This window comes from Equus quagga, chromosome 6 (assembly GCF_021613505.1).
Source record: "Equus quagga isolate Etosha38 chromosome 6, UCLA_HA_Equagga_1.0, whole genome shotgun sequence".
Lineage (NCBI taxonomy): Eukaryota > Metazoa > Chordata > Mammalia > Perissodactyla > Equidae > Equus > Equus quagga.
Genome location: NC_060272.1, coordinates 83,648,838 through 83,666,190, shown reverse-complemented (window position 1 = coordinate 83,666,190; position 17,353 = coordinate 83,648,838). Strand labels below are relative to the sequence as shown.

Below are 17,353 nucleotides of genomic sequence, written 5' to 3'. Positions count from 1 at the left end.
AGATGTTAGCTCAGGTGCCAATCTTTAAAAAAGAAAAAAAAGAAACGAAACGTCTGCCTTCAGTTCATGATACACACCCAAAGACAACAGTGAGTGATGATGTGGTCACAGAACATGTCCATTTTCTTGTTAAATCTTGTATTAATGAAGGAAGTAAAAGATAGCGGCTCAAAGGGAAAGAACTAGCCCCCTCGGGTGTGGACTGTGGTTGAGAGGACAGTCACTCAGTGAAGAAGGACCTCAAATTCACTAGAGTTCTCATTGTTCTACCATCACCCTTATTTGCAGCTAATTTTCCAAAAATTAAGCTGTATCTCATACACAGATGGGAAGATTTCCTCCAAGTCCTGACAGAGAGCTTTGGAAATTCTTAATTTAAGAACTTGTAAGTACAATATTCTCAACTTTCCCATATTATGACCCAGACACCACATTTCCACTGTTGAGAATCACCTCTGAAAAACAAATCCAAACAAAAGCCTCCACGAAAACAGCCCAGATATTCTCGAGGACGAACAAGTCAAACACACAGGGCTAATGTCCCATCACAGGGACTCTGCTTTCTCCCGTCTTCAGTCCTAGCTCCAGAAGGGCAAACGGGGAAACCAAAGCTTGGAACTTTTCAGGAAAGTAGGATTCTTTTCTCACCTTTTAAAACTGCTTTTTCTTGAAGCAGATCTGGTGGTTCTTTTAGTAATGCCTGCACTGCCAGAAATGTTAGGTTCAGATGTTTTACAGCTCTGAACACGGGACTGAAGAATTACTCTGGAAATAGTTGGAGAAAAATATGATTATATTCACTGAAACAATTTGCAAATACTTGACAGAGGAAGGCATTTTTGCACTTCAATGCAAATTATTTTATTGAGAATGGATAGGATTTTCCATAAACACATTTGCCCAAAAAAATCAGAACTACATTTTTACATCAAGGTCTTTTAAAATGAAGTGTCTCATTTCCCTATAATGTTACATAAACCAGAGTACCTTCCTTTTGGAAGATGAATGACCTGGAATTTTAAGTAATTCCCACACCAAAGAAATCAATCAGCAAAACACATTTTTGTGCCCCAAAGTAAAAACAGATTCTCTGAATTCTAGTCATGGAAACAAGAAATCATTTAAAAGTCCCAAATTCTAAAGAATATGAATATATCTACACAATATTCATTCTTCAGAGCTGAAAGTATGGGCAATAAATCCCAAATCAATACTAATTTTATACATTTCAAATTTTAAAACTGTGTTCAAGCAAAATTTTGAATTTTTCCTAGATTATAACTACTCACTAAATCACCAAGTACCATTAACATGAAGTATCACTAACATGAAAGTGAAGCTGTTTAAATTTGTGAAACTTGATTTAACTAAACTCCAAAAATCTCAAGGAACTGACGTGTCTGGGAGTGGACTGCCCAGGAGGCGAATTCCCGGCTCAGAAGAGCAGCCTGAGCTGCAGCCCACGGGAGACCCTGCGCACGAGCAGAGGGCGGCGTCAATCCCTCAGTGCACTGTCACAGGGAAAACAGCAAAAGATTCTGTATGCGGTTGTTCTCTTCAGGAGTTGACGACCAAAACACTGAACTGCACACACACGTTTACATATACTCAAATTTTTATTTGTCTAGAAGAGAATACACTGACTTAAAAAAGCTTCCTCCTCTCAAATCCAAACATAAAGGTGAGACAGCCGGCAACGACTTACGTGAACCCAGTTCCTAAGAGCAAAAAGAAACCACGAAAACTAACCAGCAGGCCTGCCTCCATGCTGCATCGCCACCACCTCGGCTGACAACCAAAGCCAGGCCCTTAACATGTAGTCGAGACTAGTAAATTCCTATCATCTTAGAATTTCCCAAACCACAGCATATTCAACACTGAGTAAAATGCTAACTTCTCCTCACTAAAGAAACAATGGGTTGTATTGTACCCCGGGAGAGGGCTGGAGCCCAGCAGTTTTCCAGCCGCTTGGCGAAGAGAGGAGGAGGGCTGGGGAGGCCCCTACCCCAGCTGTTTGGCTTTCTCCACGCAGTATTTCTGAAAGCTTAGGAAACAGGCCTTCAGTCTCACCGGAGGGAAACCGATCGCGGGTAAATGAGCCAATGCTTAATTCAAGATTCTTTATAAAGTTTCAACAACCTAAATGTTGAATGTTCTAACAAAATAGAAAAAGCATATACAGACACAGTTGCATGATCAAAGAACGCACCAACTGCCCTGGCATATGAATTCCAGCCTGAAAACAGGATTTATTTAAAAATTCTTTATGATTATATAAAGTGATATATAAAGGCCACTTGTGGCCCAAAAGCATAGACAACTAACAAACACATTGTAAAATCATTAATATGTGAAACAAAATAAGAGCCGACATATTGCTTGCTCAGGAAATTTAAATCCTGATTTCTTAAATTAACTATTACTCAAATGTTTATTCAAAACAAGATATTACTGCTAAATCAAATTTTACGCTAATAGAAAACATCTTTTAAAAAGTATTTCTCTAAAATTAATGTAAATAATTCATGTGAAGTAATATAATGATAATATTAAAATAGCTAATAATTTATGTGGGATGTTATTTATTTACTTATTTTTTTTGAGGAAGACTGGCCCTGAGCTAAATCTGTGCCAGTCCTCCTATACTTTGTATGTGGGTCACTGCCACAGCATGGCTTGACAAGTGGTGTAGGTCTGCACCAGGGATCTGAACCCGTGAATCCGGGCCACCAAAGTGGAGCATGCCAGACAACCACTATGCCACGGGGCTGACCCTATGTGGGATTTTAAAAAGAAGAGCATGATAGAAATTCGGAATGCACTGATCACAACAGTAAAGATTTGAGTCACCAGGTATTTGCATTAACAACAGAACAGTTATTACATCTGTAGGTTATGCATCAATAAAGTGGGGAAACCAACAACTACACTTAGAGTAACTGTGACATCCTACACATCACACCATAAGGTGGGGTACACGGGCAGACATGGGTGAAGAGTTCATGATCCCATAGGGCATGTGGGAACCCACTACCTCCCACCCTGCAAACCAGGCTCATCACCAGGCTTTGCACAGCAACATTCAGAGTATGCATCTTCTCCTTTCCATTTCTCCTTGACAGAATCCTCAGTCCTACTTTCTATCTTTTGCCTATACTTCAGTTTACTTTCTTCTCTGCAGTATCTTCTGAGCCCCAGTATTCTCAGATTGCTACCTGCAACTTGAAGCATTCAGCAAAGCAAAAAATGGAAAAGCCAGGTCTCTCACCCATCAAGCCACAAAATGCTCTAAACATAAATGCTAAATTCCAAGTAAAGAATCCATCAGCGCGACTGCACACTATTCACATTGGTTGTTGACCACAGACACAAAACGAGCTATCTAAGTGATGGGCCTGAGGCCCCACGGCCACCAGAGGCACCTTCCCATCATCTAAGAGTCTGACAGGCAATCTCAAGTGTTGTTCTAGTCAAGTTCTCCAAGCATCCAGGTAACAACCTACTAGGTGAGGCCACAACACCAGCCAACAGAGGGGAATGTCAACAATGGTGCCCACGAGGAGTCACCTCAAACGATAACTAGAAGGATTATACCTGTTTATGTCACTGTTACTGTCAAAAGCTTTTGTTTCCATAAACTCCAAATTAATCAGGCAGGTTAAATTGAATACTCTGCTTTGGGTCTAGAAACGCAGTGGCAAATGTCAGTAATAACAACAAAAAAGGTTCTATCTTACATAGAATATTAAAAAGAAAAGAGCCTGATAGAGACTATCTTTAAACTTACCCTGGAAAAAATAATACAATTAGGAAGTGCCTGAGTGTTATCAGCAACGACTCCACCCATGTAGAACTCCATCTATGCGACATATCTTCACCACTCGGAAAAGTTAGAGAAGAATAAATCTACACAGCGTGTGGTGCTCCTGAGGCAGAATATGTGGAAATCTAAGTTTACTAAGAGAAGTAAAGAAAAAAAACACCTAAAAGGATAATCTATATCTGAAATATATCTGCCTAGGTGATAAGCTTGTATTAGTAAGATATTCAAGAAAATGTCATAAATAGGAACATGTTAAGCAGCTTTTCCTTAATTTTGAAAAGAATGGAGTCTGCTAGATTTTTTTACATCTTTTCTAGCCATCTGAAGACACTCAGTGAGACCACAAAGTCCTGGAGTTGGCTGCAATGGAATTTTACTTTGGAGGAGATCCTGGAAGGAACTTTTTGAATTCCTTTATAACTCCCAAGTCCAAGTTGGAACAAGAGAAGAAATTCTTGAAATATGAGCTAAAGAAAAAGTTTCAGAGAAAAGAAAGCAGCCTAGACAGAAGAGGGTGGCGGAAACCGTGGTCTCAGAGGACACGCCCTCCATTCTGTGCTCACAGACTTAACTAAAGGACGGTCTGCAGCTGAGCTTCTTGCCACTTTCCTCTGCAGAAGTCTCTGTACCACTAAGGCGTTCATTTAAGGATGAAAGATATCAAGAGAACACAAATTCTGCCTCTCTTACCTAATGAAGGCATTTTGGTGACTTTTGGGAAAGGAGGAGCGTGGGGGGAGTAAGGAGCACAATCACTGTCACGTGGAAACACAAACATAAACGAGGGGCTCCAGGCGTCTCTGCTTTCCTATTTTCACTTACTATCAAGTTCTGAACACTGTACTTAACTATATTCCCTAAAGGGAAGGGAACGAAATGAGGCAGAGGAGAACATTCTGCATCCTCAAGACACAAGACTTATCAGGGAAGCCGCGGCCCGCTGCGAGTGCGGTGGACAGCGTGAGGAGCAGAGGAAGCATGAGGACGCGCACCACACCTCACCGCGACGAGAGCAAATCTCTACCAACAGCAGACAACCCTTGGGAAAATTCTTTTTGCTAGATTGGAAAGGATATACTGAGGATATTTACTCTAGAAAACACACAAAACTTGTACCGACAACTGACTGAAAGAAAGCCACCCCGATTATCCCAAGCTAACTAAATATTTTCAACAGGGAAAAGAAATTATTTCACTGTCTTTATAAATTGCTATTTCAAAAAATCTGTTAAGATTAAGCATAACTGAAAAACAAAGTATGTTATTTTTAATATCCCCTGTGTGAAAGGAACAGTGAATACCTCCCTCCCCAACACCATCGCATTAATTGAAAAGATTCGGAGAAAGAACCTTTGAGAAAAGGCAAACCAACAAAAGCTAGGAGAGCTGATAGTGAGGAAAAACATGCACCGTGAGAAACACACTAGACACCGGAGGTGAGCTCTAGTAGAGAAATGGAATGGGACACTTACACAGCAGCTATTTGTCAAAGGGTCCTGATGGCTACTGTGTTCTTAAACCATCGAGACCGAATAGCAGGATGGGGAGAATGTAGTCACAAACAATCCACCAGAGGACAACACTACACAGTGCGGAGGTCAGCACAGCTAGGGAGCATCTGGAAAGGGGTGAAGGGGAAAGAACAGATGTTCAGACTGGGAAGCCAAAATAAACAAAGTAATAAATAAATAAAGCCACGTGTGAATTTCAGATATCCTGTGATGCAAGGTGGGGAACAAGGATGGAGTTTTACGTTTTATGTAGGGAAAAATGCTGGCTTCAGTTTTAAACTGGTTTGATATTTGGTAACAAAAGATTAGACCCAATCTCTAGTTGGATAACCGCCCCATATTAATTTCATTGTATGATATAGAAATCAGAGTCAAAGTTATATGATCGAAATTCTTCAAAGAGCACATGATATGCACACACAGTAAACTAAACCAGAGGCTGGCCCCGTGGCCGAGTGGTTAAGTTCGCATGCTCTGCTTCGGCAGCCCAGGGTTTCGCCAGTTCAAATCCTGGGCACGGACATGGAACTGCTCGTCAGGCCACGCTGAGGGGACGTCCCACATGCCACAACTAGAAGGACCCACAACTAAAAATACACAACTATGCACGGGGGGGTGCGGGGGCTTTGGGGAGAAAAAGGAAAAATAAAATCTTTAAAAAAAAAACAAAACTAAACCAAACCACTGAGAAAAAGGAGGCAAAACCAACCAACAAAAAAAAAAGCCTTGTCCTGAAAATTAACAACAATCTCATAGGAGGCCCAATTATAAATGAACACAGCACAGCAGAACTGCTCTCATTCAGTGGAATTGTACTCCGCATCAGGAGTTCAGGCAAATCGCGTATTCTGAAAACAAAGATTACTGAAACACACCCAGCCTCAGGCAACACAAATTATGGGAAATTTCCTGAATGTATTAATACTAAATATTTTCCCTTAGTTGTTCTCCTCACTCATTTTCCTCGTGCAACCAAACCTGGCTTTCAGTTTGGCGTCCCCTAATCCATGGTCCAGCTTCCAGCACTGAGGAAGGACACCCCCTCGTGGCTAGGAGGGTGGTAACTCCTTCCAACCACTACACTCTCAGAGGGTCACCCAGACACACCAGTGACCAATTACAAAAGGCTCTATTGAGCATTTGCTCTGCACAAACTATTAGGCTGATTAAGCCAGAACCGAGTGATTTTTTATCTTGTCCTTGTCATTGTACTCATCAAGCACTATGTGCCAGGCACTCTATCTGGTGACAAGCGGTTTCACTAAAGGGCGGACCTGCAATCAAACCTACCCTTACCTCACAATCCACACCTGCACTATCTCCTTTGCTGCTCCCACAAAACCCCTACTGATACACATGCAGATTACAGGAGCTTACTGTTGACAGAGAAGCGGATGAATGGCCTAGGAACAAAGAACCTTCCACCCATCCCAATTTTCATTTGCAGTTACTGATTTAACAGTTATCTTAAAGGAATAATGGTCTGAATATCCAAGTGTCTGCATTACAGATTTTTATTTGTTCCTCTAGTAAAGCTCAAGGGATAAGAATTATTTTCCAATGATGAAAAAAACACTCATCTCCACTGTACTGTTAAGGGGGTTTGGGGAGTTTTTGAGGATAGCATATCCACATTTCCACCTTATTCCCATGTAGGAGGCACTACCGCTCTTCATGTATCATCTCATTTAACCCTAACAGACCTAGTGGAAATATCAGTATGTAGAAAGAGAAGCAGCATGGATAAAGCTATAAAATCTACCAAATCTATGTCAACACAGATAATAATATACTTGCCATCACATCTTGATGGTCACTTCAAGGTCACAGCGCTACATAATTTACTGTCTTCATGGTGGTCAGGATCAGACATGCTCTCTGAGAAAATGAGTATTTTACAGTTTCTAACAACTTTAATTTTCCCCAAATACTGACCGTTTGTAAAATAGAAACCAATAATTGGAATGATATTTAATGTATTATAACTTCCATTAAGAATCACCAGTACATACATATTTTCACTAACTTTCCTTCTTACAAGTATTTTCGTTCAGCTAAGTGCCACAGTGAACCAGAATACCTTGCCTGCAGTGACTGATGAGCCAAAACTGCAAGGCAGGAATTCAATTTAGATTTCTCCACCCAAGCTGCTGCTGGTTCACTCTGTCTCCGGCTCCGGGACTCATATTTCTAAAATAACAATAAGGACTTGGGAGGAAAAGGAAATCTCCAACTGACTTCTCTTCTAGGGCCCAAAGAGCCACAAATAAGAACAAAGAAGAGCTGATTAACAGCAAAGAGGGTTTGAAACAGCAGAGGGGCGGATAGGGAGAATGTTGTGGAGGAGAGAACCTGCTGTGACTAATCTAAGATCCCCCAGGGGCTTCACACATAATTAGGAGCTTAGAAGGACTTCAGCATTTCGCTTTTTCCTTTAAAAGTGTGGCCTAAAGTGTATATGGGAGGGGAACAGTTTTGGTGCTATTCTACTGTTTTTAGGATTACAATTACAATTAAAGAGGATCTTCAACAAGTTTGTCTTTTTTTTTTTAGCTTTTACCATTTTACGTGGTTTTAACTTACACCAAGAGTGCTTCAGAGGGGCCGGCCCCGTTCCGAGTGGTTAAGTTCGCACGCTCCACTTCAGCAGCCCAGGGTTTCACCGGTTCAAATCCTGGGCGTGGACGTGGCACGGCTCATCAAGCCATACTGAGGCAGCGTCCCACATGCCACAACTAGAAGGACCCACAACTAAAAATATACAACTATGTACCGGGGGATTTGGGGAGAAAAAGGAAAAATAAAATCTTTAAAAAAGAAAAGTGCTTCAGAGCAAAGGACACTGTTCTCTCTTCCTTTTAGGGGTGGGGGTTGTCACTAGAGAACTAAATGATGGCACAGAGGCTGGCCTCTCCTCCCCAGTCTCTGCTAGTCACTGTTATTAAACCATCACTGATCACACTTAACTTCCAGTCCCAGGGAACACATAACAGCATCTAGTGTCACCTTCTGGTTTCCAACAATATTTAGAATCTTAGTCTTTATTCATTCTTTTCTTTTCTATTACCACAAACCTATCAGTCATGAAAGAGACTTTCATAGCTTTAATTTTTCTAGAAAAGACCATAAAGTGATTTGAACTCTCTAGAAAACATATTCACAAGGTAGCAGACTGAGAGAAACTAAAGGAAATTTCCCATAAGCGCTATTCAACAAGAACTTTTGACTAAGCAGAAGTCCGCTCCCCTGATCCCAAACTGGACTTTTGAACAAAAGGCAACAAGCTACTGAGAAATAAACTGATGTGCTGCAGATTCTTAAAAACAAAACAAAAGACCTGGGCACAACTAAAAGCAACCCACAGAATCACCCATTTTCTAGGGCTTGCGATTCATGGTGTGTTCCCTGTACCAGCAGATCTGCAACACCTGGAAGCTTGCTCGAAATGCAGAGCACAGACGTAGCCCAGACCCCCCGAGTGTGGCCTACATCTCAACAAACTCCTCAGGACTCAGCGGCACACAGAAGCTTGGGAGGCACCGTTCCAAGGCACCCCCTAGGTTCTCCATGGTGCCTAAAACTGGCTTCAGAATGATTACCCAGAGGAACTATAATATTCCTATATAAAAAGAACCATTAAGGGCTTAGATGAAAACTTCTGCTGAAATTAAAAACAAAATGGCATTTGGAGTTAAAAACTTATATAAAACGCAGCATTCTGAAAGCATTCTAGTTGACTGAAGTACCACTAAGCTGCAAAGAGAAAGGTTATTAATGCCTATAACCCATCCTGACGCTTTCATTCACCCGGTGCTTTATATTGGAAAACTCCATTCTTTTCATTTGGTCTTTTAAGAACCTCTTAAGATGGTGGTCCATGACAACACAGGCCTCATGTGTAATTCTACTTTAGAATTTAAGATTATGAGGAGATACCAGTGAAGAGCCACTTTTAATTGAAAAGAAAGCCTGTCCTTCTCTGCCATGAACATTTATGTCCTCAGTTTCTTACCTTATTACCCAAGGCCCACTGAGCAGAATGACCTATCTCCATCAACAGCCCCCTCCAGAAAAGCTGGAAATTTGGTGTCCCACACAAAAAAGGAGGTTACTAGAAGGAAGGAATCCAATGGCATAGGAGGGAGCATTTGCTAAAGAATACCCTAGGAAGAAAGTACAATGGCCAAGTTTTTTGATTCTACATATTTTCTAATAATCCTGGATGTTCCATGAGATTGTATCCAAACTAACACTTAACACAAGCAAGTAGAAGGGGACATACACATACACAATAATGATTAAACTTCCCATCCCCCGGCTAAACCTTCTGTAACTTGAAAATAATTCCTCAAACAAATTAATACAAAACTATGGTTTAATCTAGTTCATTGTTTCCCTAAAATAATATAATGACATTAAGCCACCATAACACCAGTGATTAAATTCTATCATATCAAACTATCTGCAATATGGTAGAGAATTTAAAGAAATTCACAATTAATAACTATAGACCAATCAGTTATTCTGCGGTTTACATCTGCTGTCACTGTCTTGAGGACGTCACATGGTGATTATCCATGGAGAAAAAACCTTCCTAATGTTGCTTTCCTATCTATATAGGCCAGCACGGTTACAAGAGAAGATGGACATGAATGAAGGATAGCCAACAGCTTTGTGGGCAACACCCCCAGATTTTAAATAATGTCGATAATCATTTCAAAGTGGCATAATAGGCATGCAACTGTGGAGAAAAACACACAGAACAAAAGCTCATGAACGACCCCACGTACATATTAAATAACATCAACCACACAAAGGAAACCAGACTCACGTGAGGGGAATAGCGTTTGTTTTTGATTGTCTTCTGCTTTTCAGGGCCCGAAGTCTATCACCTTGAGTCACTCCGCTGATTTCGTCATCATCACTGTACTGTATAAGTAAAAAAATACTGAGCTACTGATTTAAGTTGCACTTATTAATGCAGTAAAGCACAGCACCTACATTTATCCACACACACATGTACACACACACACATAATACACTTAACTTTCTGCTGAACTCTAAAATACTTTGTTGCTTTCAAAATAAAGCTACAGGTCACATTTCAAGATAACCAAAAGGTGACTTTCAGACACAGAACCCAATAGCACTCGTTATGAAACATATCGACAGTGAAAAGGCATAATGGGTTTTCAATATCAAAAACATCCTTTTGTAAATTTCACAATCTACTTACCACTACTTAATATAGTATCACTCTCCCCTAAAGAACTCTTGGTTCTTTAAAGTCCTCCATCTGAGAACGACTGGTTCCCTAAGTGAGCTGTCACAAAATGGAGAAAAAGTGGGGGACGGGGAGAGTAACCAGGCCCATCTAACGAGCTTACTTCACAAATGTCTTTTTTCCACCAGTGCCTAGTAAGTAAAAAAAACTTTAGTTTTATGGACACATAACCTTGTTTTAACCATTTTGAATGAAAAGTTCCTAGAGAGGGCTATAAGTATAAAAAAAAAAAGTGTGACGATAATCCCTCAAAATGTGCTTTATTATTTTTATCTACAATTTTCTCCATGCCCTGAAAGGTTCTCAACAGCATTTAAAGCAATAACAACAGCGTGTGGGGACGGTTCGATTACCAGTTCGGGTTCCTGCTTGTCTTGATTCTCGACCCCACTAATTGAAATGTCATCAACAGCCAAGAGGAGTTTTGAGACAGCTGCTCTGTGTTTTCCATTCTCCTGACCCCTTAATTTTTGACGAAAATAGTCACCTTCCAACCAGAGGTTTGTCTGTTTCCTAGAGCATTTAAATAACATCAAAATACAGCTTTTCAGAAAAATACATCCAAACAACTTTCTCCTATTAGACTATCCACTGTCACCGGAGACTAAGAAAAATTCTACTCCCATCATTTTCCAGACCCACGTGTTCCCTGAGGAATTACAAAAGCTCTCTGTTAACTTACATCACCAGAAATTGTTGCTGAGGCCCAATCACGGAGCCAGGTCTACAGATTCTGACCCAGGCAATGGTCTCAGCGGCTGTCATCCTGTAATGCTTCATGATGTAGCAGGCTATCAGCGTGCCCGTCCGGCCAAGGCCCGCTAGGAAAAGAAACAAAGCAATCAGATCCGTCTCACGGACTCAAGAACTTTGTTGCTGAGGGAAAATGTTTTTAAAAGGCTTCCCATGATTCTGCTCCCCTCACCGGTGGTTCTCAAGTTTGCACGCACACTCCAAACACCTGGAGAGTTCTGGAAAATACTGGCTCTGACCTCCAGAATTCTGATTCACTGGGTACGTGATACAGACTGGAAATAGAGATTTCTAAGATTCCCCAGCTGATTCTGTGCATCGCTAAGACCGAAAATCACTTTCTAAGCCACGATTCTCAGGAAGTGCAGTTTTCTACTCTGGGTTTTCTGTTCATGGTACCAAAAACACAGGCTTAAAACCTTGCACTTTCTCCCTCATCTAACAGTTTTTTCTACTCTACTTTCATACCTATTTTCACATGGATCTATTTATTTATTTAATTTCCTTCTTCTCTCCAAAGTCCCTCCACTACATAGTTATGTATTTTAGTTGTGGGTCCTTCTAGTTGTGGCATGTGGGACACCGCCTCAGCGTGGCCTGATGAGCGGTGGTGCCATGTCTGTGCCCAGGATCCGAACCAGTGAAACCCTGGGCGGCCAAAGTGGAACGCACAAACTTAACCACTCGGCCTCAGGGCCAGCCCCCACATGGATTTATTTTTTTACTCTATTCCTGCTGTCCTCCTTTACTCTCATCTAGACCACTGGCATTACTTCTTGTGATGGTTAATTTTATGCATCAACATGGCAAGTCTAGTTGGACAACACTGGTGAACTCTGAGTACGCAGACTGCTCTCCATAACGTGGATGGGCCTCATCCAATCAGTTGAAGGTCTCAACAGAACCAAAAGACTGGCCTCCCCAAGCTGGAAGGAATTCTCCAACAGATTGCCTTTCGACTTTGCACCATCGGCTCTCCGGGGTCTCCAGCCTTCCAGCCCACTGCAGACCTCATACTTGCCAGTCTCCACACTCATGTAAGCCAATTCCTTATAATAAATCACCTTCCATACATATGCACATCCTGGTTCTGGCTGTTTCTCTAGAAAACCCTCACTGATCCAGATTTTAGTACCATGAAATAGCACGCTACTGTAACAATATAGGAAAACGTGAAAGTGGCTTTGAAATTGGAATTGTAAAGGCTTCAAAAATTTTAAGGCACATGTTAGAAAAAAACTTAGATTGCCTCAAAGAAACTGTTAGTAGGAATATGGGCGTTAACACTGATTCTGGTGCAAATCAGATGGAAATGAGGACTGTGTTATTGGAAACTGGAAGAAAGGCAGTCCTGGTTGTGAGAAAGTGACAAAAACCCTGGCTGAAAAGCGTTCTAGTGCCTTTTGAAAGGTAGGCCTGGTGACTGACGACCCTGGATATTTAGCAAAGGAGATTTGTAAGCAAAGTGTTGAAGACGCAGCCTGGTTTCTCCTTACTGATTATAGTCAAGTGTGCGAGGAGAGAGATGAATTGAAGAAAGGATTGTTAAGCATAATGGAACCAGAAACTAAACATTTAGAAAAATCTAGGCCTAGCCATATTGCAAAAAGTGAGAAAGTTGTGTTCTGGAGCAAGGATGTGGTCAGTCAACTCCACAAAGAGAATACCCATGGATTTAATCAGCCCTCTCAGCAGAAGCCAGAGAGAGTGATGGCATTCTATCAGCAGACAGACTGCCAATTTGGACTAAAGGGATGGACACATGATGAAATAAAGGCAGGCTTTCAGATTTCTGGGACTCTATAGGACTGAACATTAGAGTCATCTGGCTGCAAACAAGCCTCATCCTCCAAGAAAAGGAAAGCATGACGCCGAGGGTGATGCAGAGGTCAACAGGGCTGCCACGGCCACCACAGGTCTGCGGATCAAGGCTATCTACTCCTGGGTTTCATGGGGTGGGCCACCTCCCTGGTTTCAGTAGACCTCAGGGGCAGGGCCACTGGCTAGGGCCAAGGGGGTGAGGCTGCCACCCCAGTGGGCATATAGTACAGAGAATCGAGCCCCAGAGGATATTGTCGAGCCGTACGGTCTAACAGCATTTGCCTTGCTAGGTTTGGACATGCTTGAGGCCTGTCACCCCTTCCTTCTTTCTCATTTCTCCAGTTTGGAATGGGAATGTCTATTCTATGCCTGTCTCATTATTGTGTTTCAGAAGCAAATACCTTGTCTACTTTCACGGGTTCACAGCTGGGGAGGAATTCTGCCTCAGGATTAATTGTATCCAGAGTGTCACCTGTACCTGATTTAGAGGCTATTGAGAGGAGACTTTGGACTTGGGATTGATGCTGGATGGGTTAAGAGATTCAGGGCTGTTGGGATGGGGTCAACGGATTTTACATGCGAGGAACTGTGTCCCCCAAAATCCATATGTTGAAGTCCTAACTCCCAATGTAACTGTCTCTGGGAAAAGGTCCTTCATGGATGCAATTAACACTAAATAAGGTCATGGGGTGAGGGGGCACTTAGTCCAAGAGGACTAGTATTCTTCCTCATAAGAAGAGGAAGAGACACCAAGAGAGAGGGAACACAGAGGACAAAAACAAGGTGGCTGTCTGCAGGCCAGGAAGAGAGGCCTCGCCACACACCAACCCTCCCAGCACCTTGATCTTGGACCTCCAGCCTCCAGAACTGTGAGAAATACATACCTGTTGTTGAAGTCACACAGTCTGTGGTATTCCCTCATGGTACCCTGAACAAACTAATACACCTCCTAATGAATCTCACTTTTCACTTGATAATCCAATCTTCACAGGCAACAGTTTTCTTCCCAAAACAAAGACCTAATCATATCAAATTCTCTTCAGGTTTTTAACCTTTAATCAGTCAACTTCAGGGTTTCTCAGCCTCAGCACACTAACCTTTGGGGCTGGACAGTTCTTTGTGGTGGGGGCGTCCTGTGCACTGTAGGATCTTTAGGAGCATCTCTGGCCTCCACCCACTATGTCAGAAGCAACCCTCCCCCTAAGTTGTGACAACCGAAACATGTCTTCAGACATCAGCAAATGTCCCCTGGATACAAAAACCACTCTGAATGAGCACCTTAGCTGAGAATAACCTTAATTGCTTGTCATAATAAAAAAAAAAAAGATGAAATAATCAATGTTGAATTCTGTTTTAATTATGGTAAAATATACATAACATAAAATTTACCATTTTTGTACATACAACATTTTCCTGATTTCATTTACTTCTCTATGTTTCCTTTTAGCATCACTGAGCATTTTTAAGGCAACTGTTTTAAATTCTTTGTCAGGTAATTCAAAGACCCATGTTTCTTTTTTAAAAGATTTTATTTTTCCTTTTTCTCCCCAAAGCCCCCCAGTACATAGTTGTATATTTTAGTTGTGGGTCCTTCTAGTTGTGGCATGTGGGACGCCACCTCAGTGTGGCCTAATGAGTGGTGCCATGTGTGCTCCCAGGATCCAAACCGGAGAAACCCTGGGCCACTGAAGCAGAGCATGCGAACCCAACCACTCAGCCACGGGGCTGGCCCCATGACCCATGTCCCTTTACGGTTGCTTTCTGGAGGTCGTTTGAAGCACTGTGAAGTGTGCAGTTCAGTGGCGTGGACAAACTCACACTGCTGTGCCCCCACCAGAAGCAGGCTGTGTGTGTGCGCTCCATGGCTGGCGGGCACGGCGCTCTCTACGCTGCCAGATCCCACGAGTTTACTGCGTTGTTCAAGTCCTCTATTTCCTTATCTTCTGTCTGGTTGTTCTGTCCCTTACTAAAAGTGGGATATTAAAACTCCAACTATTATTGTACAACTGTTTATTTTTCCCTTCAATTCTGCCAATTTTCCTTCACATATTTAGGTCTGTTATTAAGAATGTAAAATGTTTATAATTGTTGTATCTTTTTGCTGTATTTAACCTTTTACTAATATATAATGTCCTTTTTTGTTTCCTGTAATCTTTTTTGATTAAAAGTCTACGTTGTCTGATATTAGTCTAATCACCTTTGTTCACTTTTGGTTACTATTTACATGAAACATCTTTTCCCATCCTTTCACTTTCAACCTATTTGTGTCTTTGGATGTGAACCGAGCCTCTTTTAGATGGCATATAGTTGGATTATTATTTTCTTAAGCCATTCTTTCCATCTCTGTCTTTTGATTCGAGAGGTTACAACAAAGGTTACAATAATATTAGCCTTCATAACTGTCCATGTATTTACTTTCTCAGAGATCTTTATTTCTTCACAGGGCTTCGAGTGACTGTCTAGTGTCCTTTCATTGAACCTTGAGCATTTCTTGCAGGGTACACCTAGTGGTAGCAAACTCCCTCAGCTTATAACTATGTGGGAACGTCTTAATTTCTCCCTCATTTTCGAGGGACAGCTTTGCCAGATATAGGATTTGTGGTTGACAGTTTTTTCCCTTCAATACCTTGACTATATCCACCCACTGCCTTCTGGCCTCCAAGGTTTCTGAGGAGAAATCTGCTCATGATCTTACCGGGACCCCTTGTATGTGATAAGTCGATTCTCTCTGGTTGCTTTCAAGATCCCCTTGTCTCTGACTCTGGAGTGATTATAAAGTATCTTGGTGTAGGTCTCTGAGTTTAATGCTGCTTAGAGTTAGCTGAGCTTCTCTGATAGTTACATGCATGTCTTTCATCAAATTTGGGAAGTTTTCAGCCATTATTTCTTCAAATTATCTCTCTGCGCCTTTCTCTCCCTTCTCCTTTTGGGATTCCCACAATCCACACACTGGTCCACTTTACAGTGTGCCAGAGATCCCTTAGACTCAGTTCACTTTTCAATTTTCTTCCTTTCTGCTGCTTAGACTTGATCATTTCAAGTGTCCTATCTTCAAGTCCACCGAAGCTTTCTACTGCCTGATCATGTCTGCTTTTGAATCTCATCAGTAAATTTTTCATTTGAGTTACTATACATTTCAGTTCCAGAATTTCTTTTTGGTTCCTTTTTATGTATTCTACTTCCTAATGATGCTTCCATTTTGTTTATACATTGTTCTCCTGACTTTGTCCACATTTTCTTTTAGCTCTTTGAGTATCTTTAAGACAGCTGTTCTAATGTCTTTGTCTAGTAAGCCCACCATTTGGTCTTTCTCAGGGACAGTTTCTGTGGATTCCTTTTTTCCTTTGAATGAGCTATACTTTCCTGTTTCTTAGTATGCCTTGTGAATTTCTGGTGAAAATTAGACATTTGAATCTTATAATGTGGTAACTTTGGAGATTATATTTTGGCTGTTCCCCAGGTTTGCTGTTTTTTTCTTTTTCAATGTTGAACTTCTCTTAAAATAAATATATTCCTTGTCTTCTTAATCAACTATCTAACAAGAGGAGAAAAGTTAAATAAATCCCTAGGACATTCATATGACGTACTATTACACATTCATTCACGCATTCAATAACTGTTTATTAAGTGCCAGGTACTGTTCTAGCTGCTGAAAACATAGCAACTTGTTAGAATATAAACTCCACAAAGACTCTTGGAGTCTGCTCTGCTCATTGACATACCCTAGAACCTACCAAACAGTAGGCACTGAATAGATATCTGATGAATAAATTAATGCATTTCAATGTGATAAGGCTTTACAGAGTTAACAAGAATATATATACACATTTCTTTTAAAGATTGGCACCTGAGCTAACATCTGTTGCCAATCTTCTTTTTCTTCTTCTTCTTCTTTTCCCCAAAGCCCCCCAGTAATAGCTGTATATTCTAGTTGTGGGTCCTTCTGGCTGTGCCACTTGGGACGCCACCTCAGCACCACTTGCTGAACAGGGCCATGTCCGCGCCCAGGACCTGAACCAGCAAATCCCTGGGCTGCCAAAGTGGAGGGCGAACTTAACCAGGCGGCCACAGGGTCAGCCTCCTATGAATACAATTTAATTTACTACACTTTTCATATGAAATTAGGGTTGTAAAAGCATTCTATAAAGAACACAGGTACCT

General features: G+C 41.4%; 1 protein-coding gene across 12 annotated transcripts in view; it reads right to left on the bottom strand.

Annotated features, from left to right (window-relative positions):
- CDC14B (cell division cycle 14B) overlaps window positions 1-17,353 on the bottom strand; it is a 94,241-nt gene that overhangs the window by 8,116 nt on the left and 68,772 nt on the right. For 6 of the 12 annotated variants that reach the window (XM_046664133.1, XM_046664134.1, XM_046664131.1 and 3 more), the window contains 4 exons: window positions 11,301-11,439; window positions 10,972-11,131; window positions 10,166-10,263; window positions 649-765 (listed from right to left, as the gene is read on the bottom strand). In XM_046664133.1, the coding sequence (XP_046520089.1) occupies window positions 649-765; window positions 10,166-10,263; window positions 10,972-11,131; window positions 11,301-11,439 (514 nt within the window). Of the gene's footprint in view, window positions 1-648; window positions 766-5,295; window positions 5,442-10,165; window positions 10,264-10,971; window positions 11,132-11,300; window positions 11,440-17,353 lie in introns of those variants that run through there. The other 6 variants (XM_046664135.1, XM_046664137.1, XM_046664142.1 and 3 more) reach the window with 3 other exon arrangements.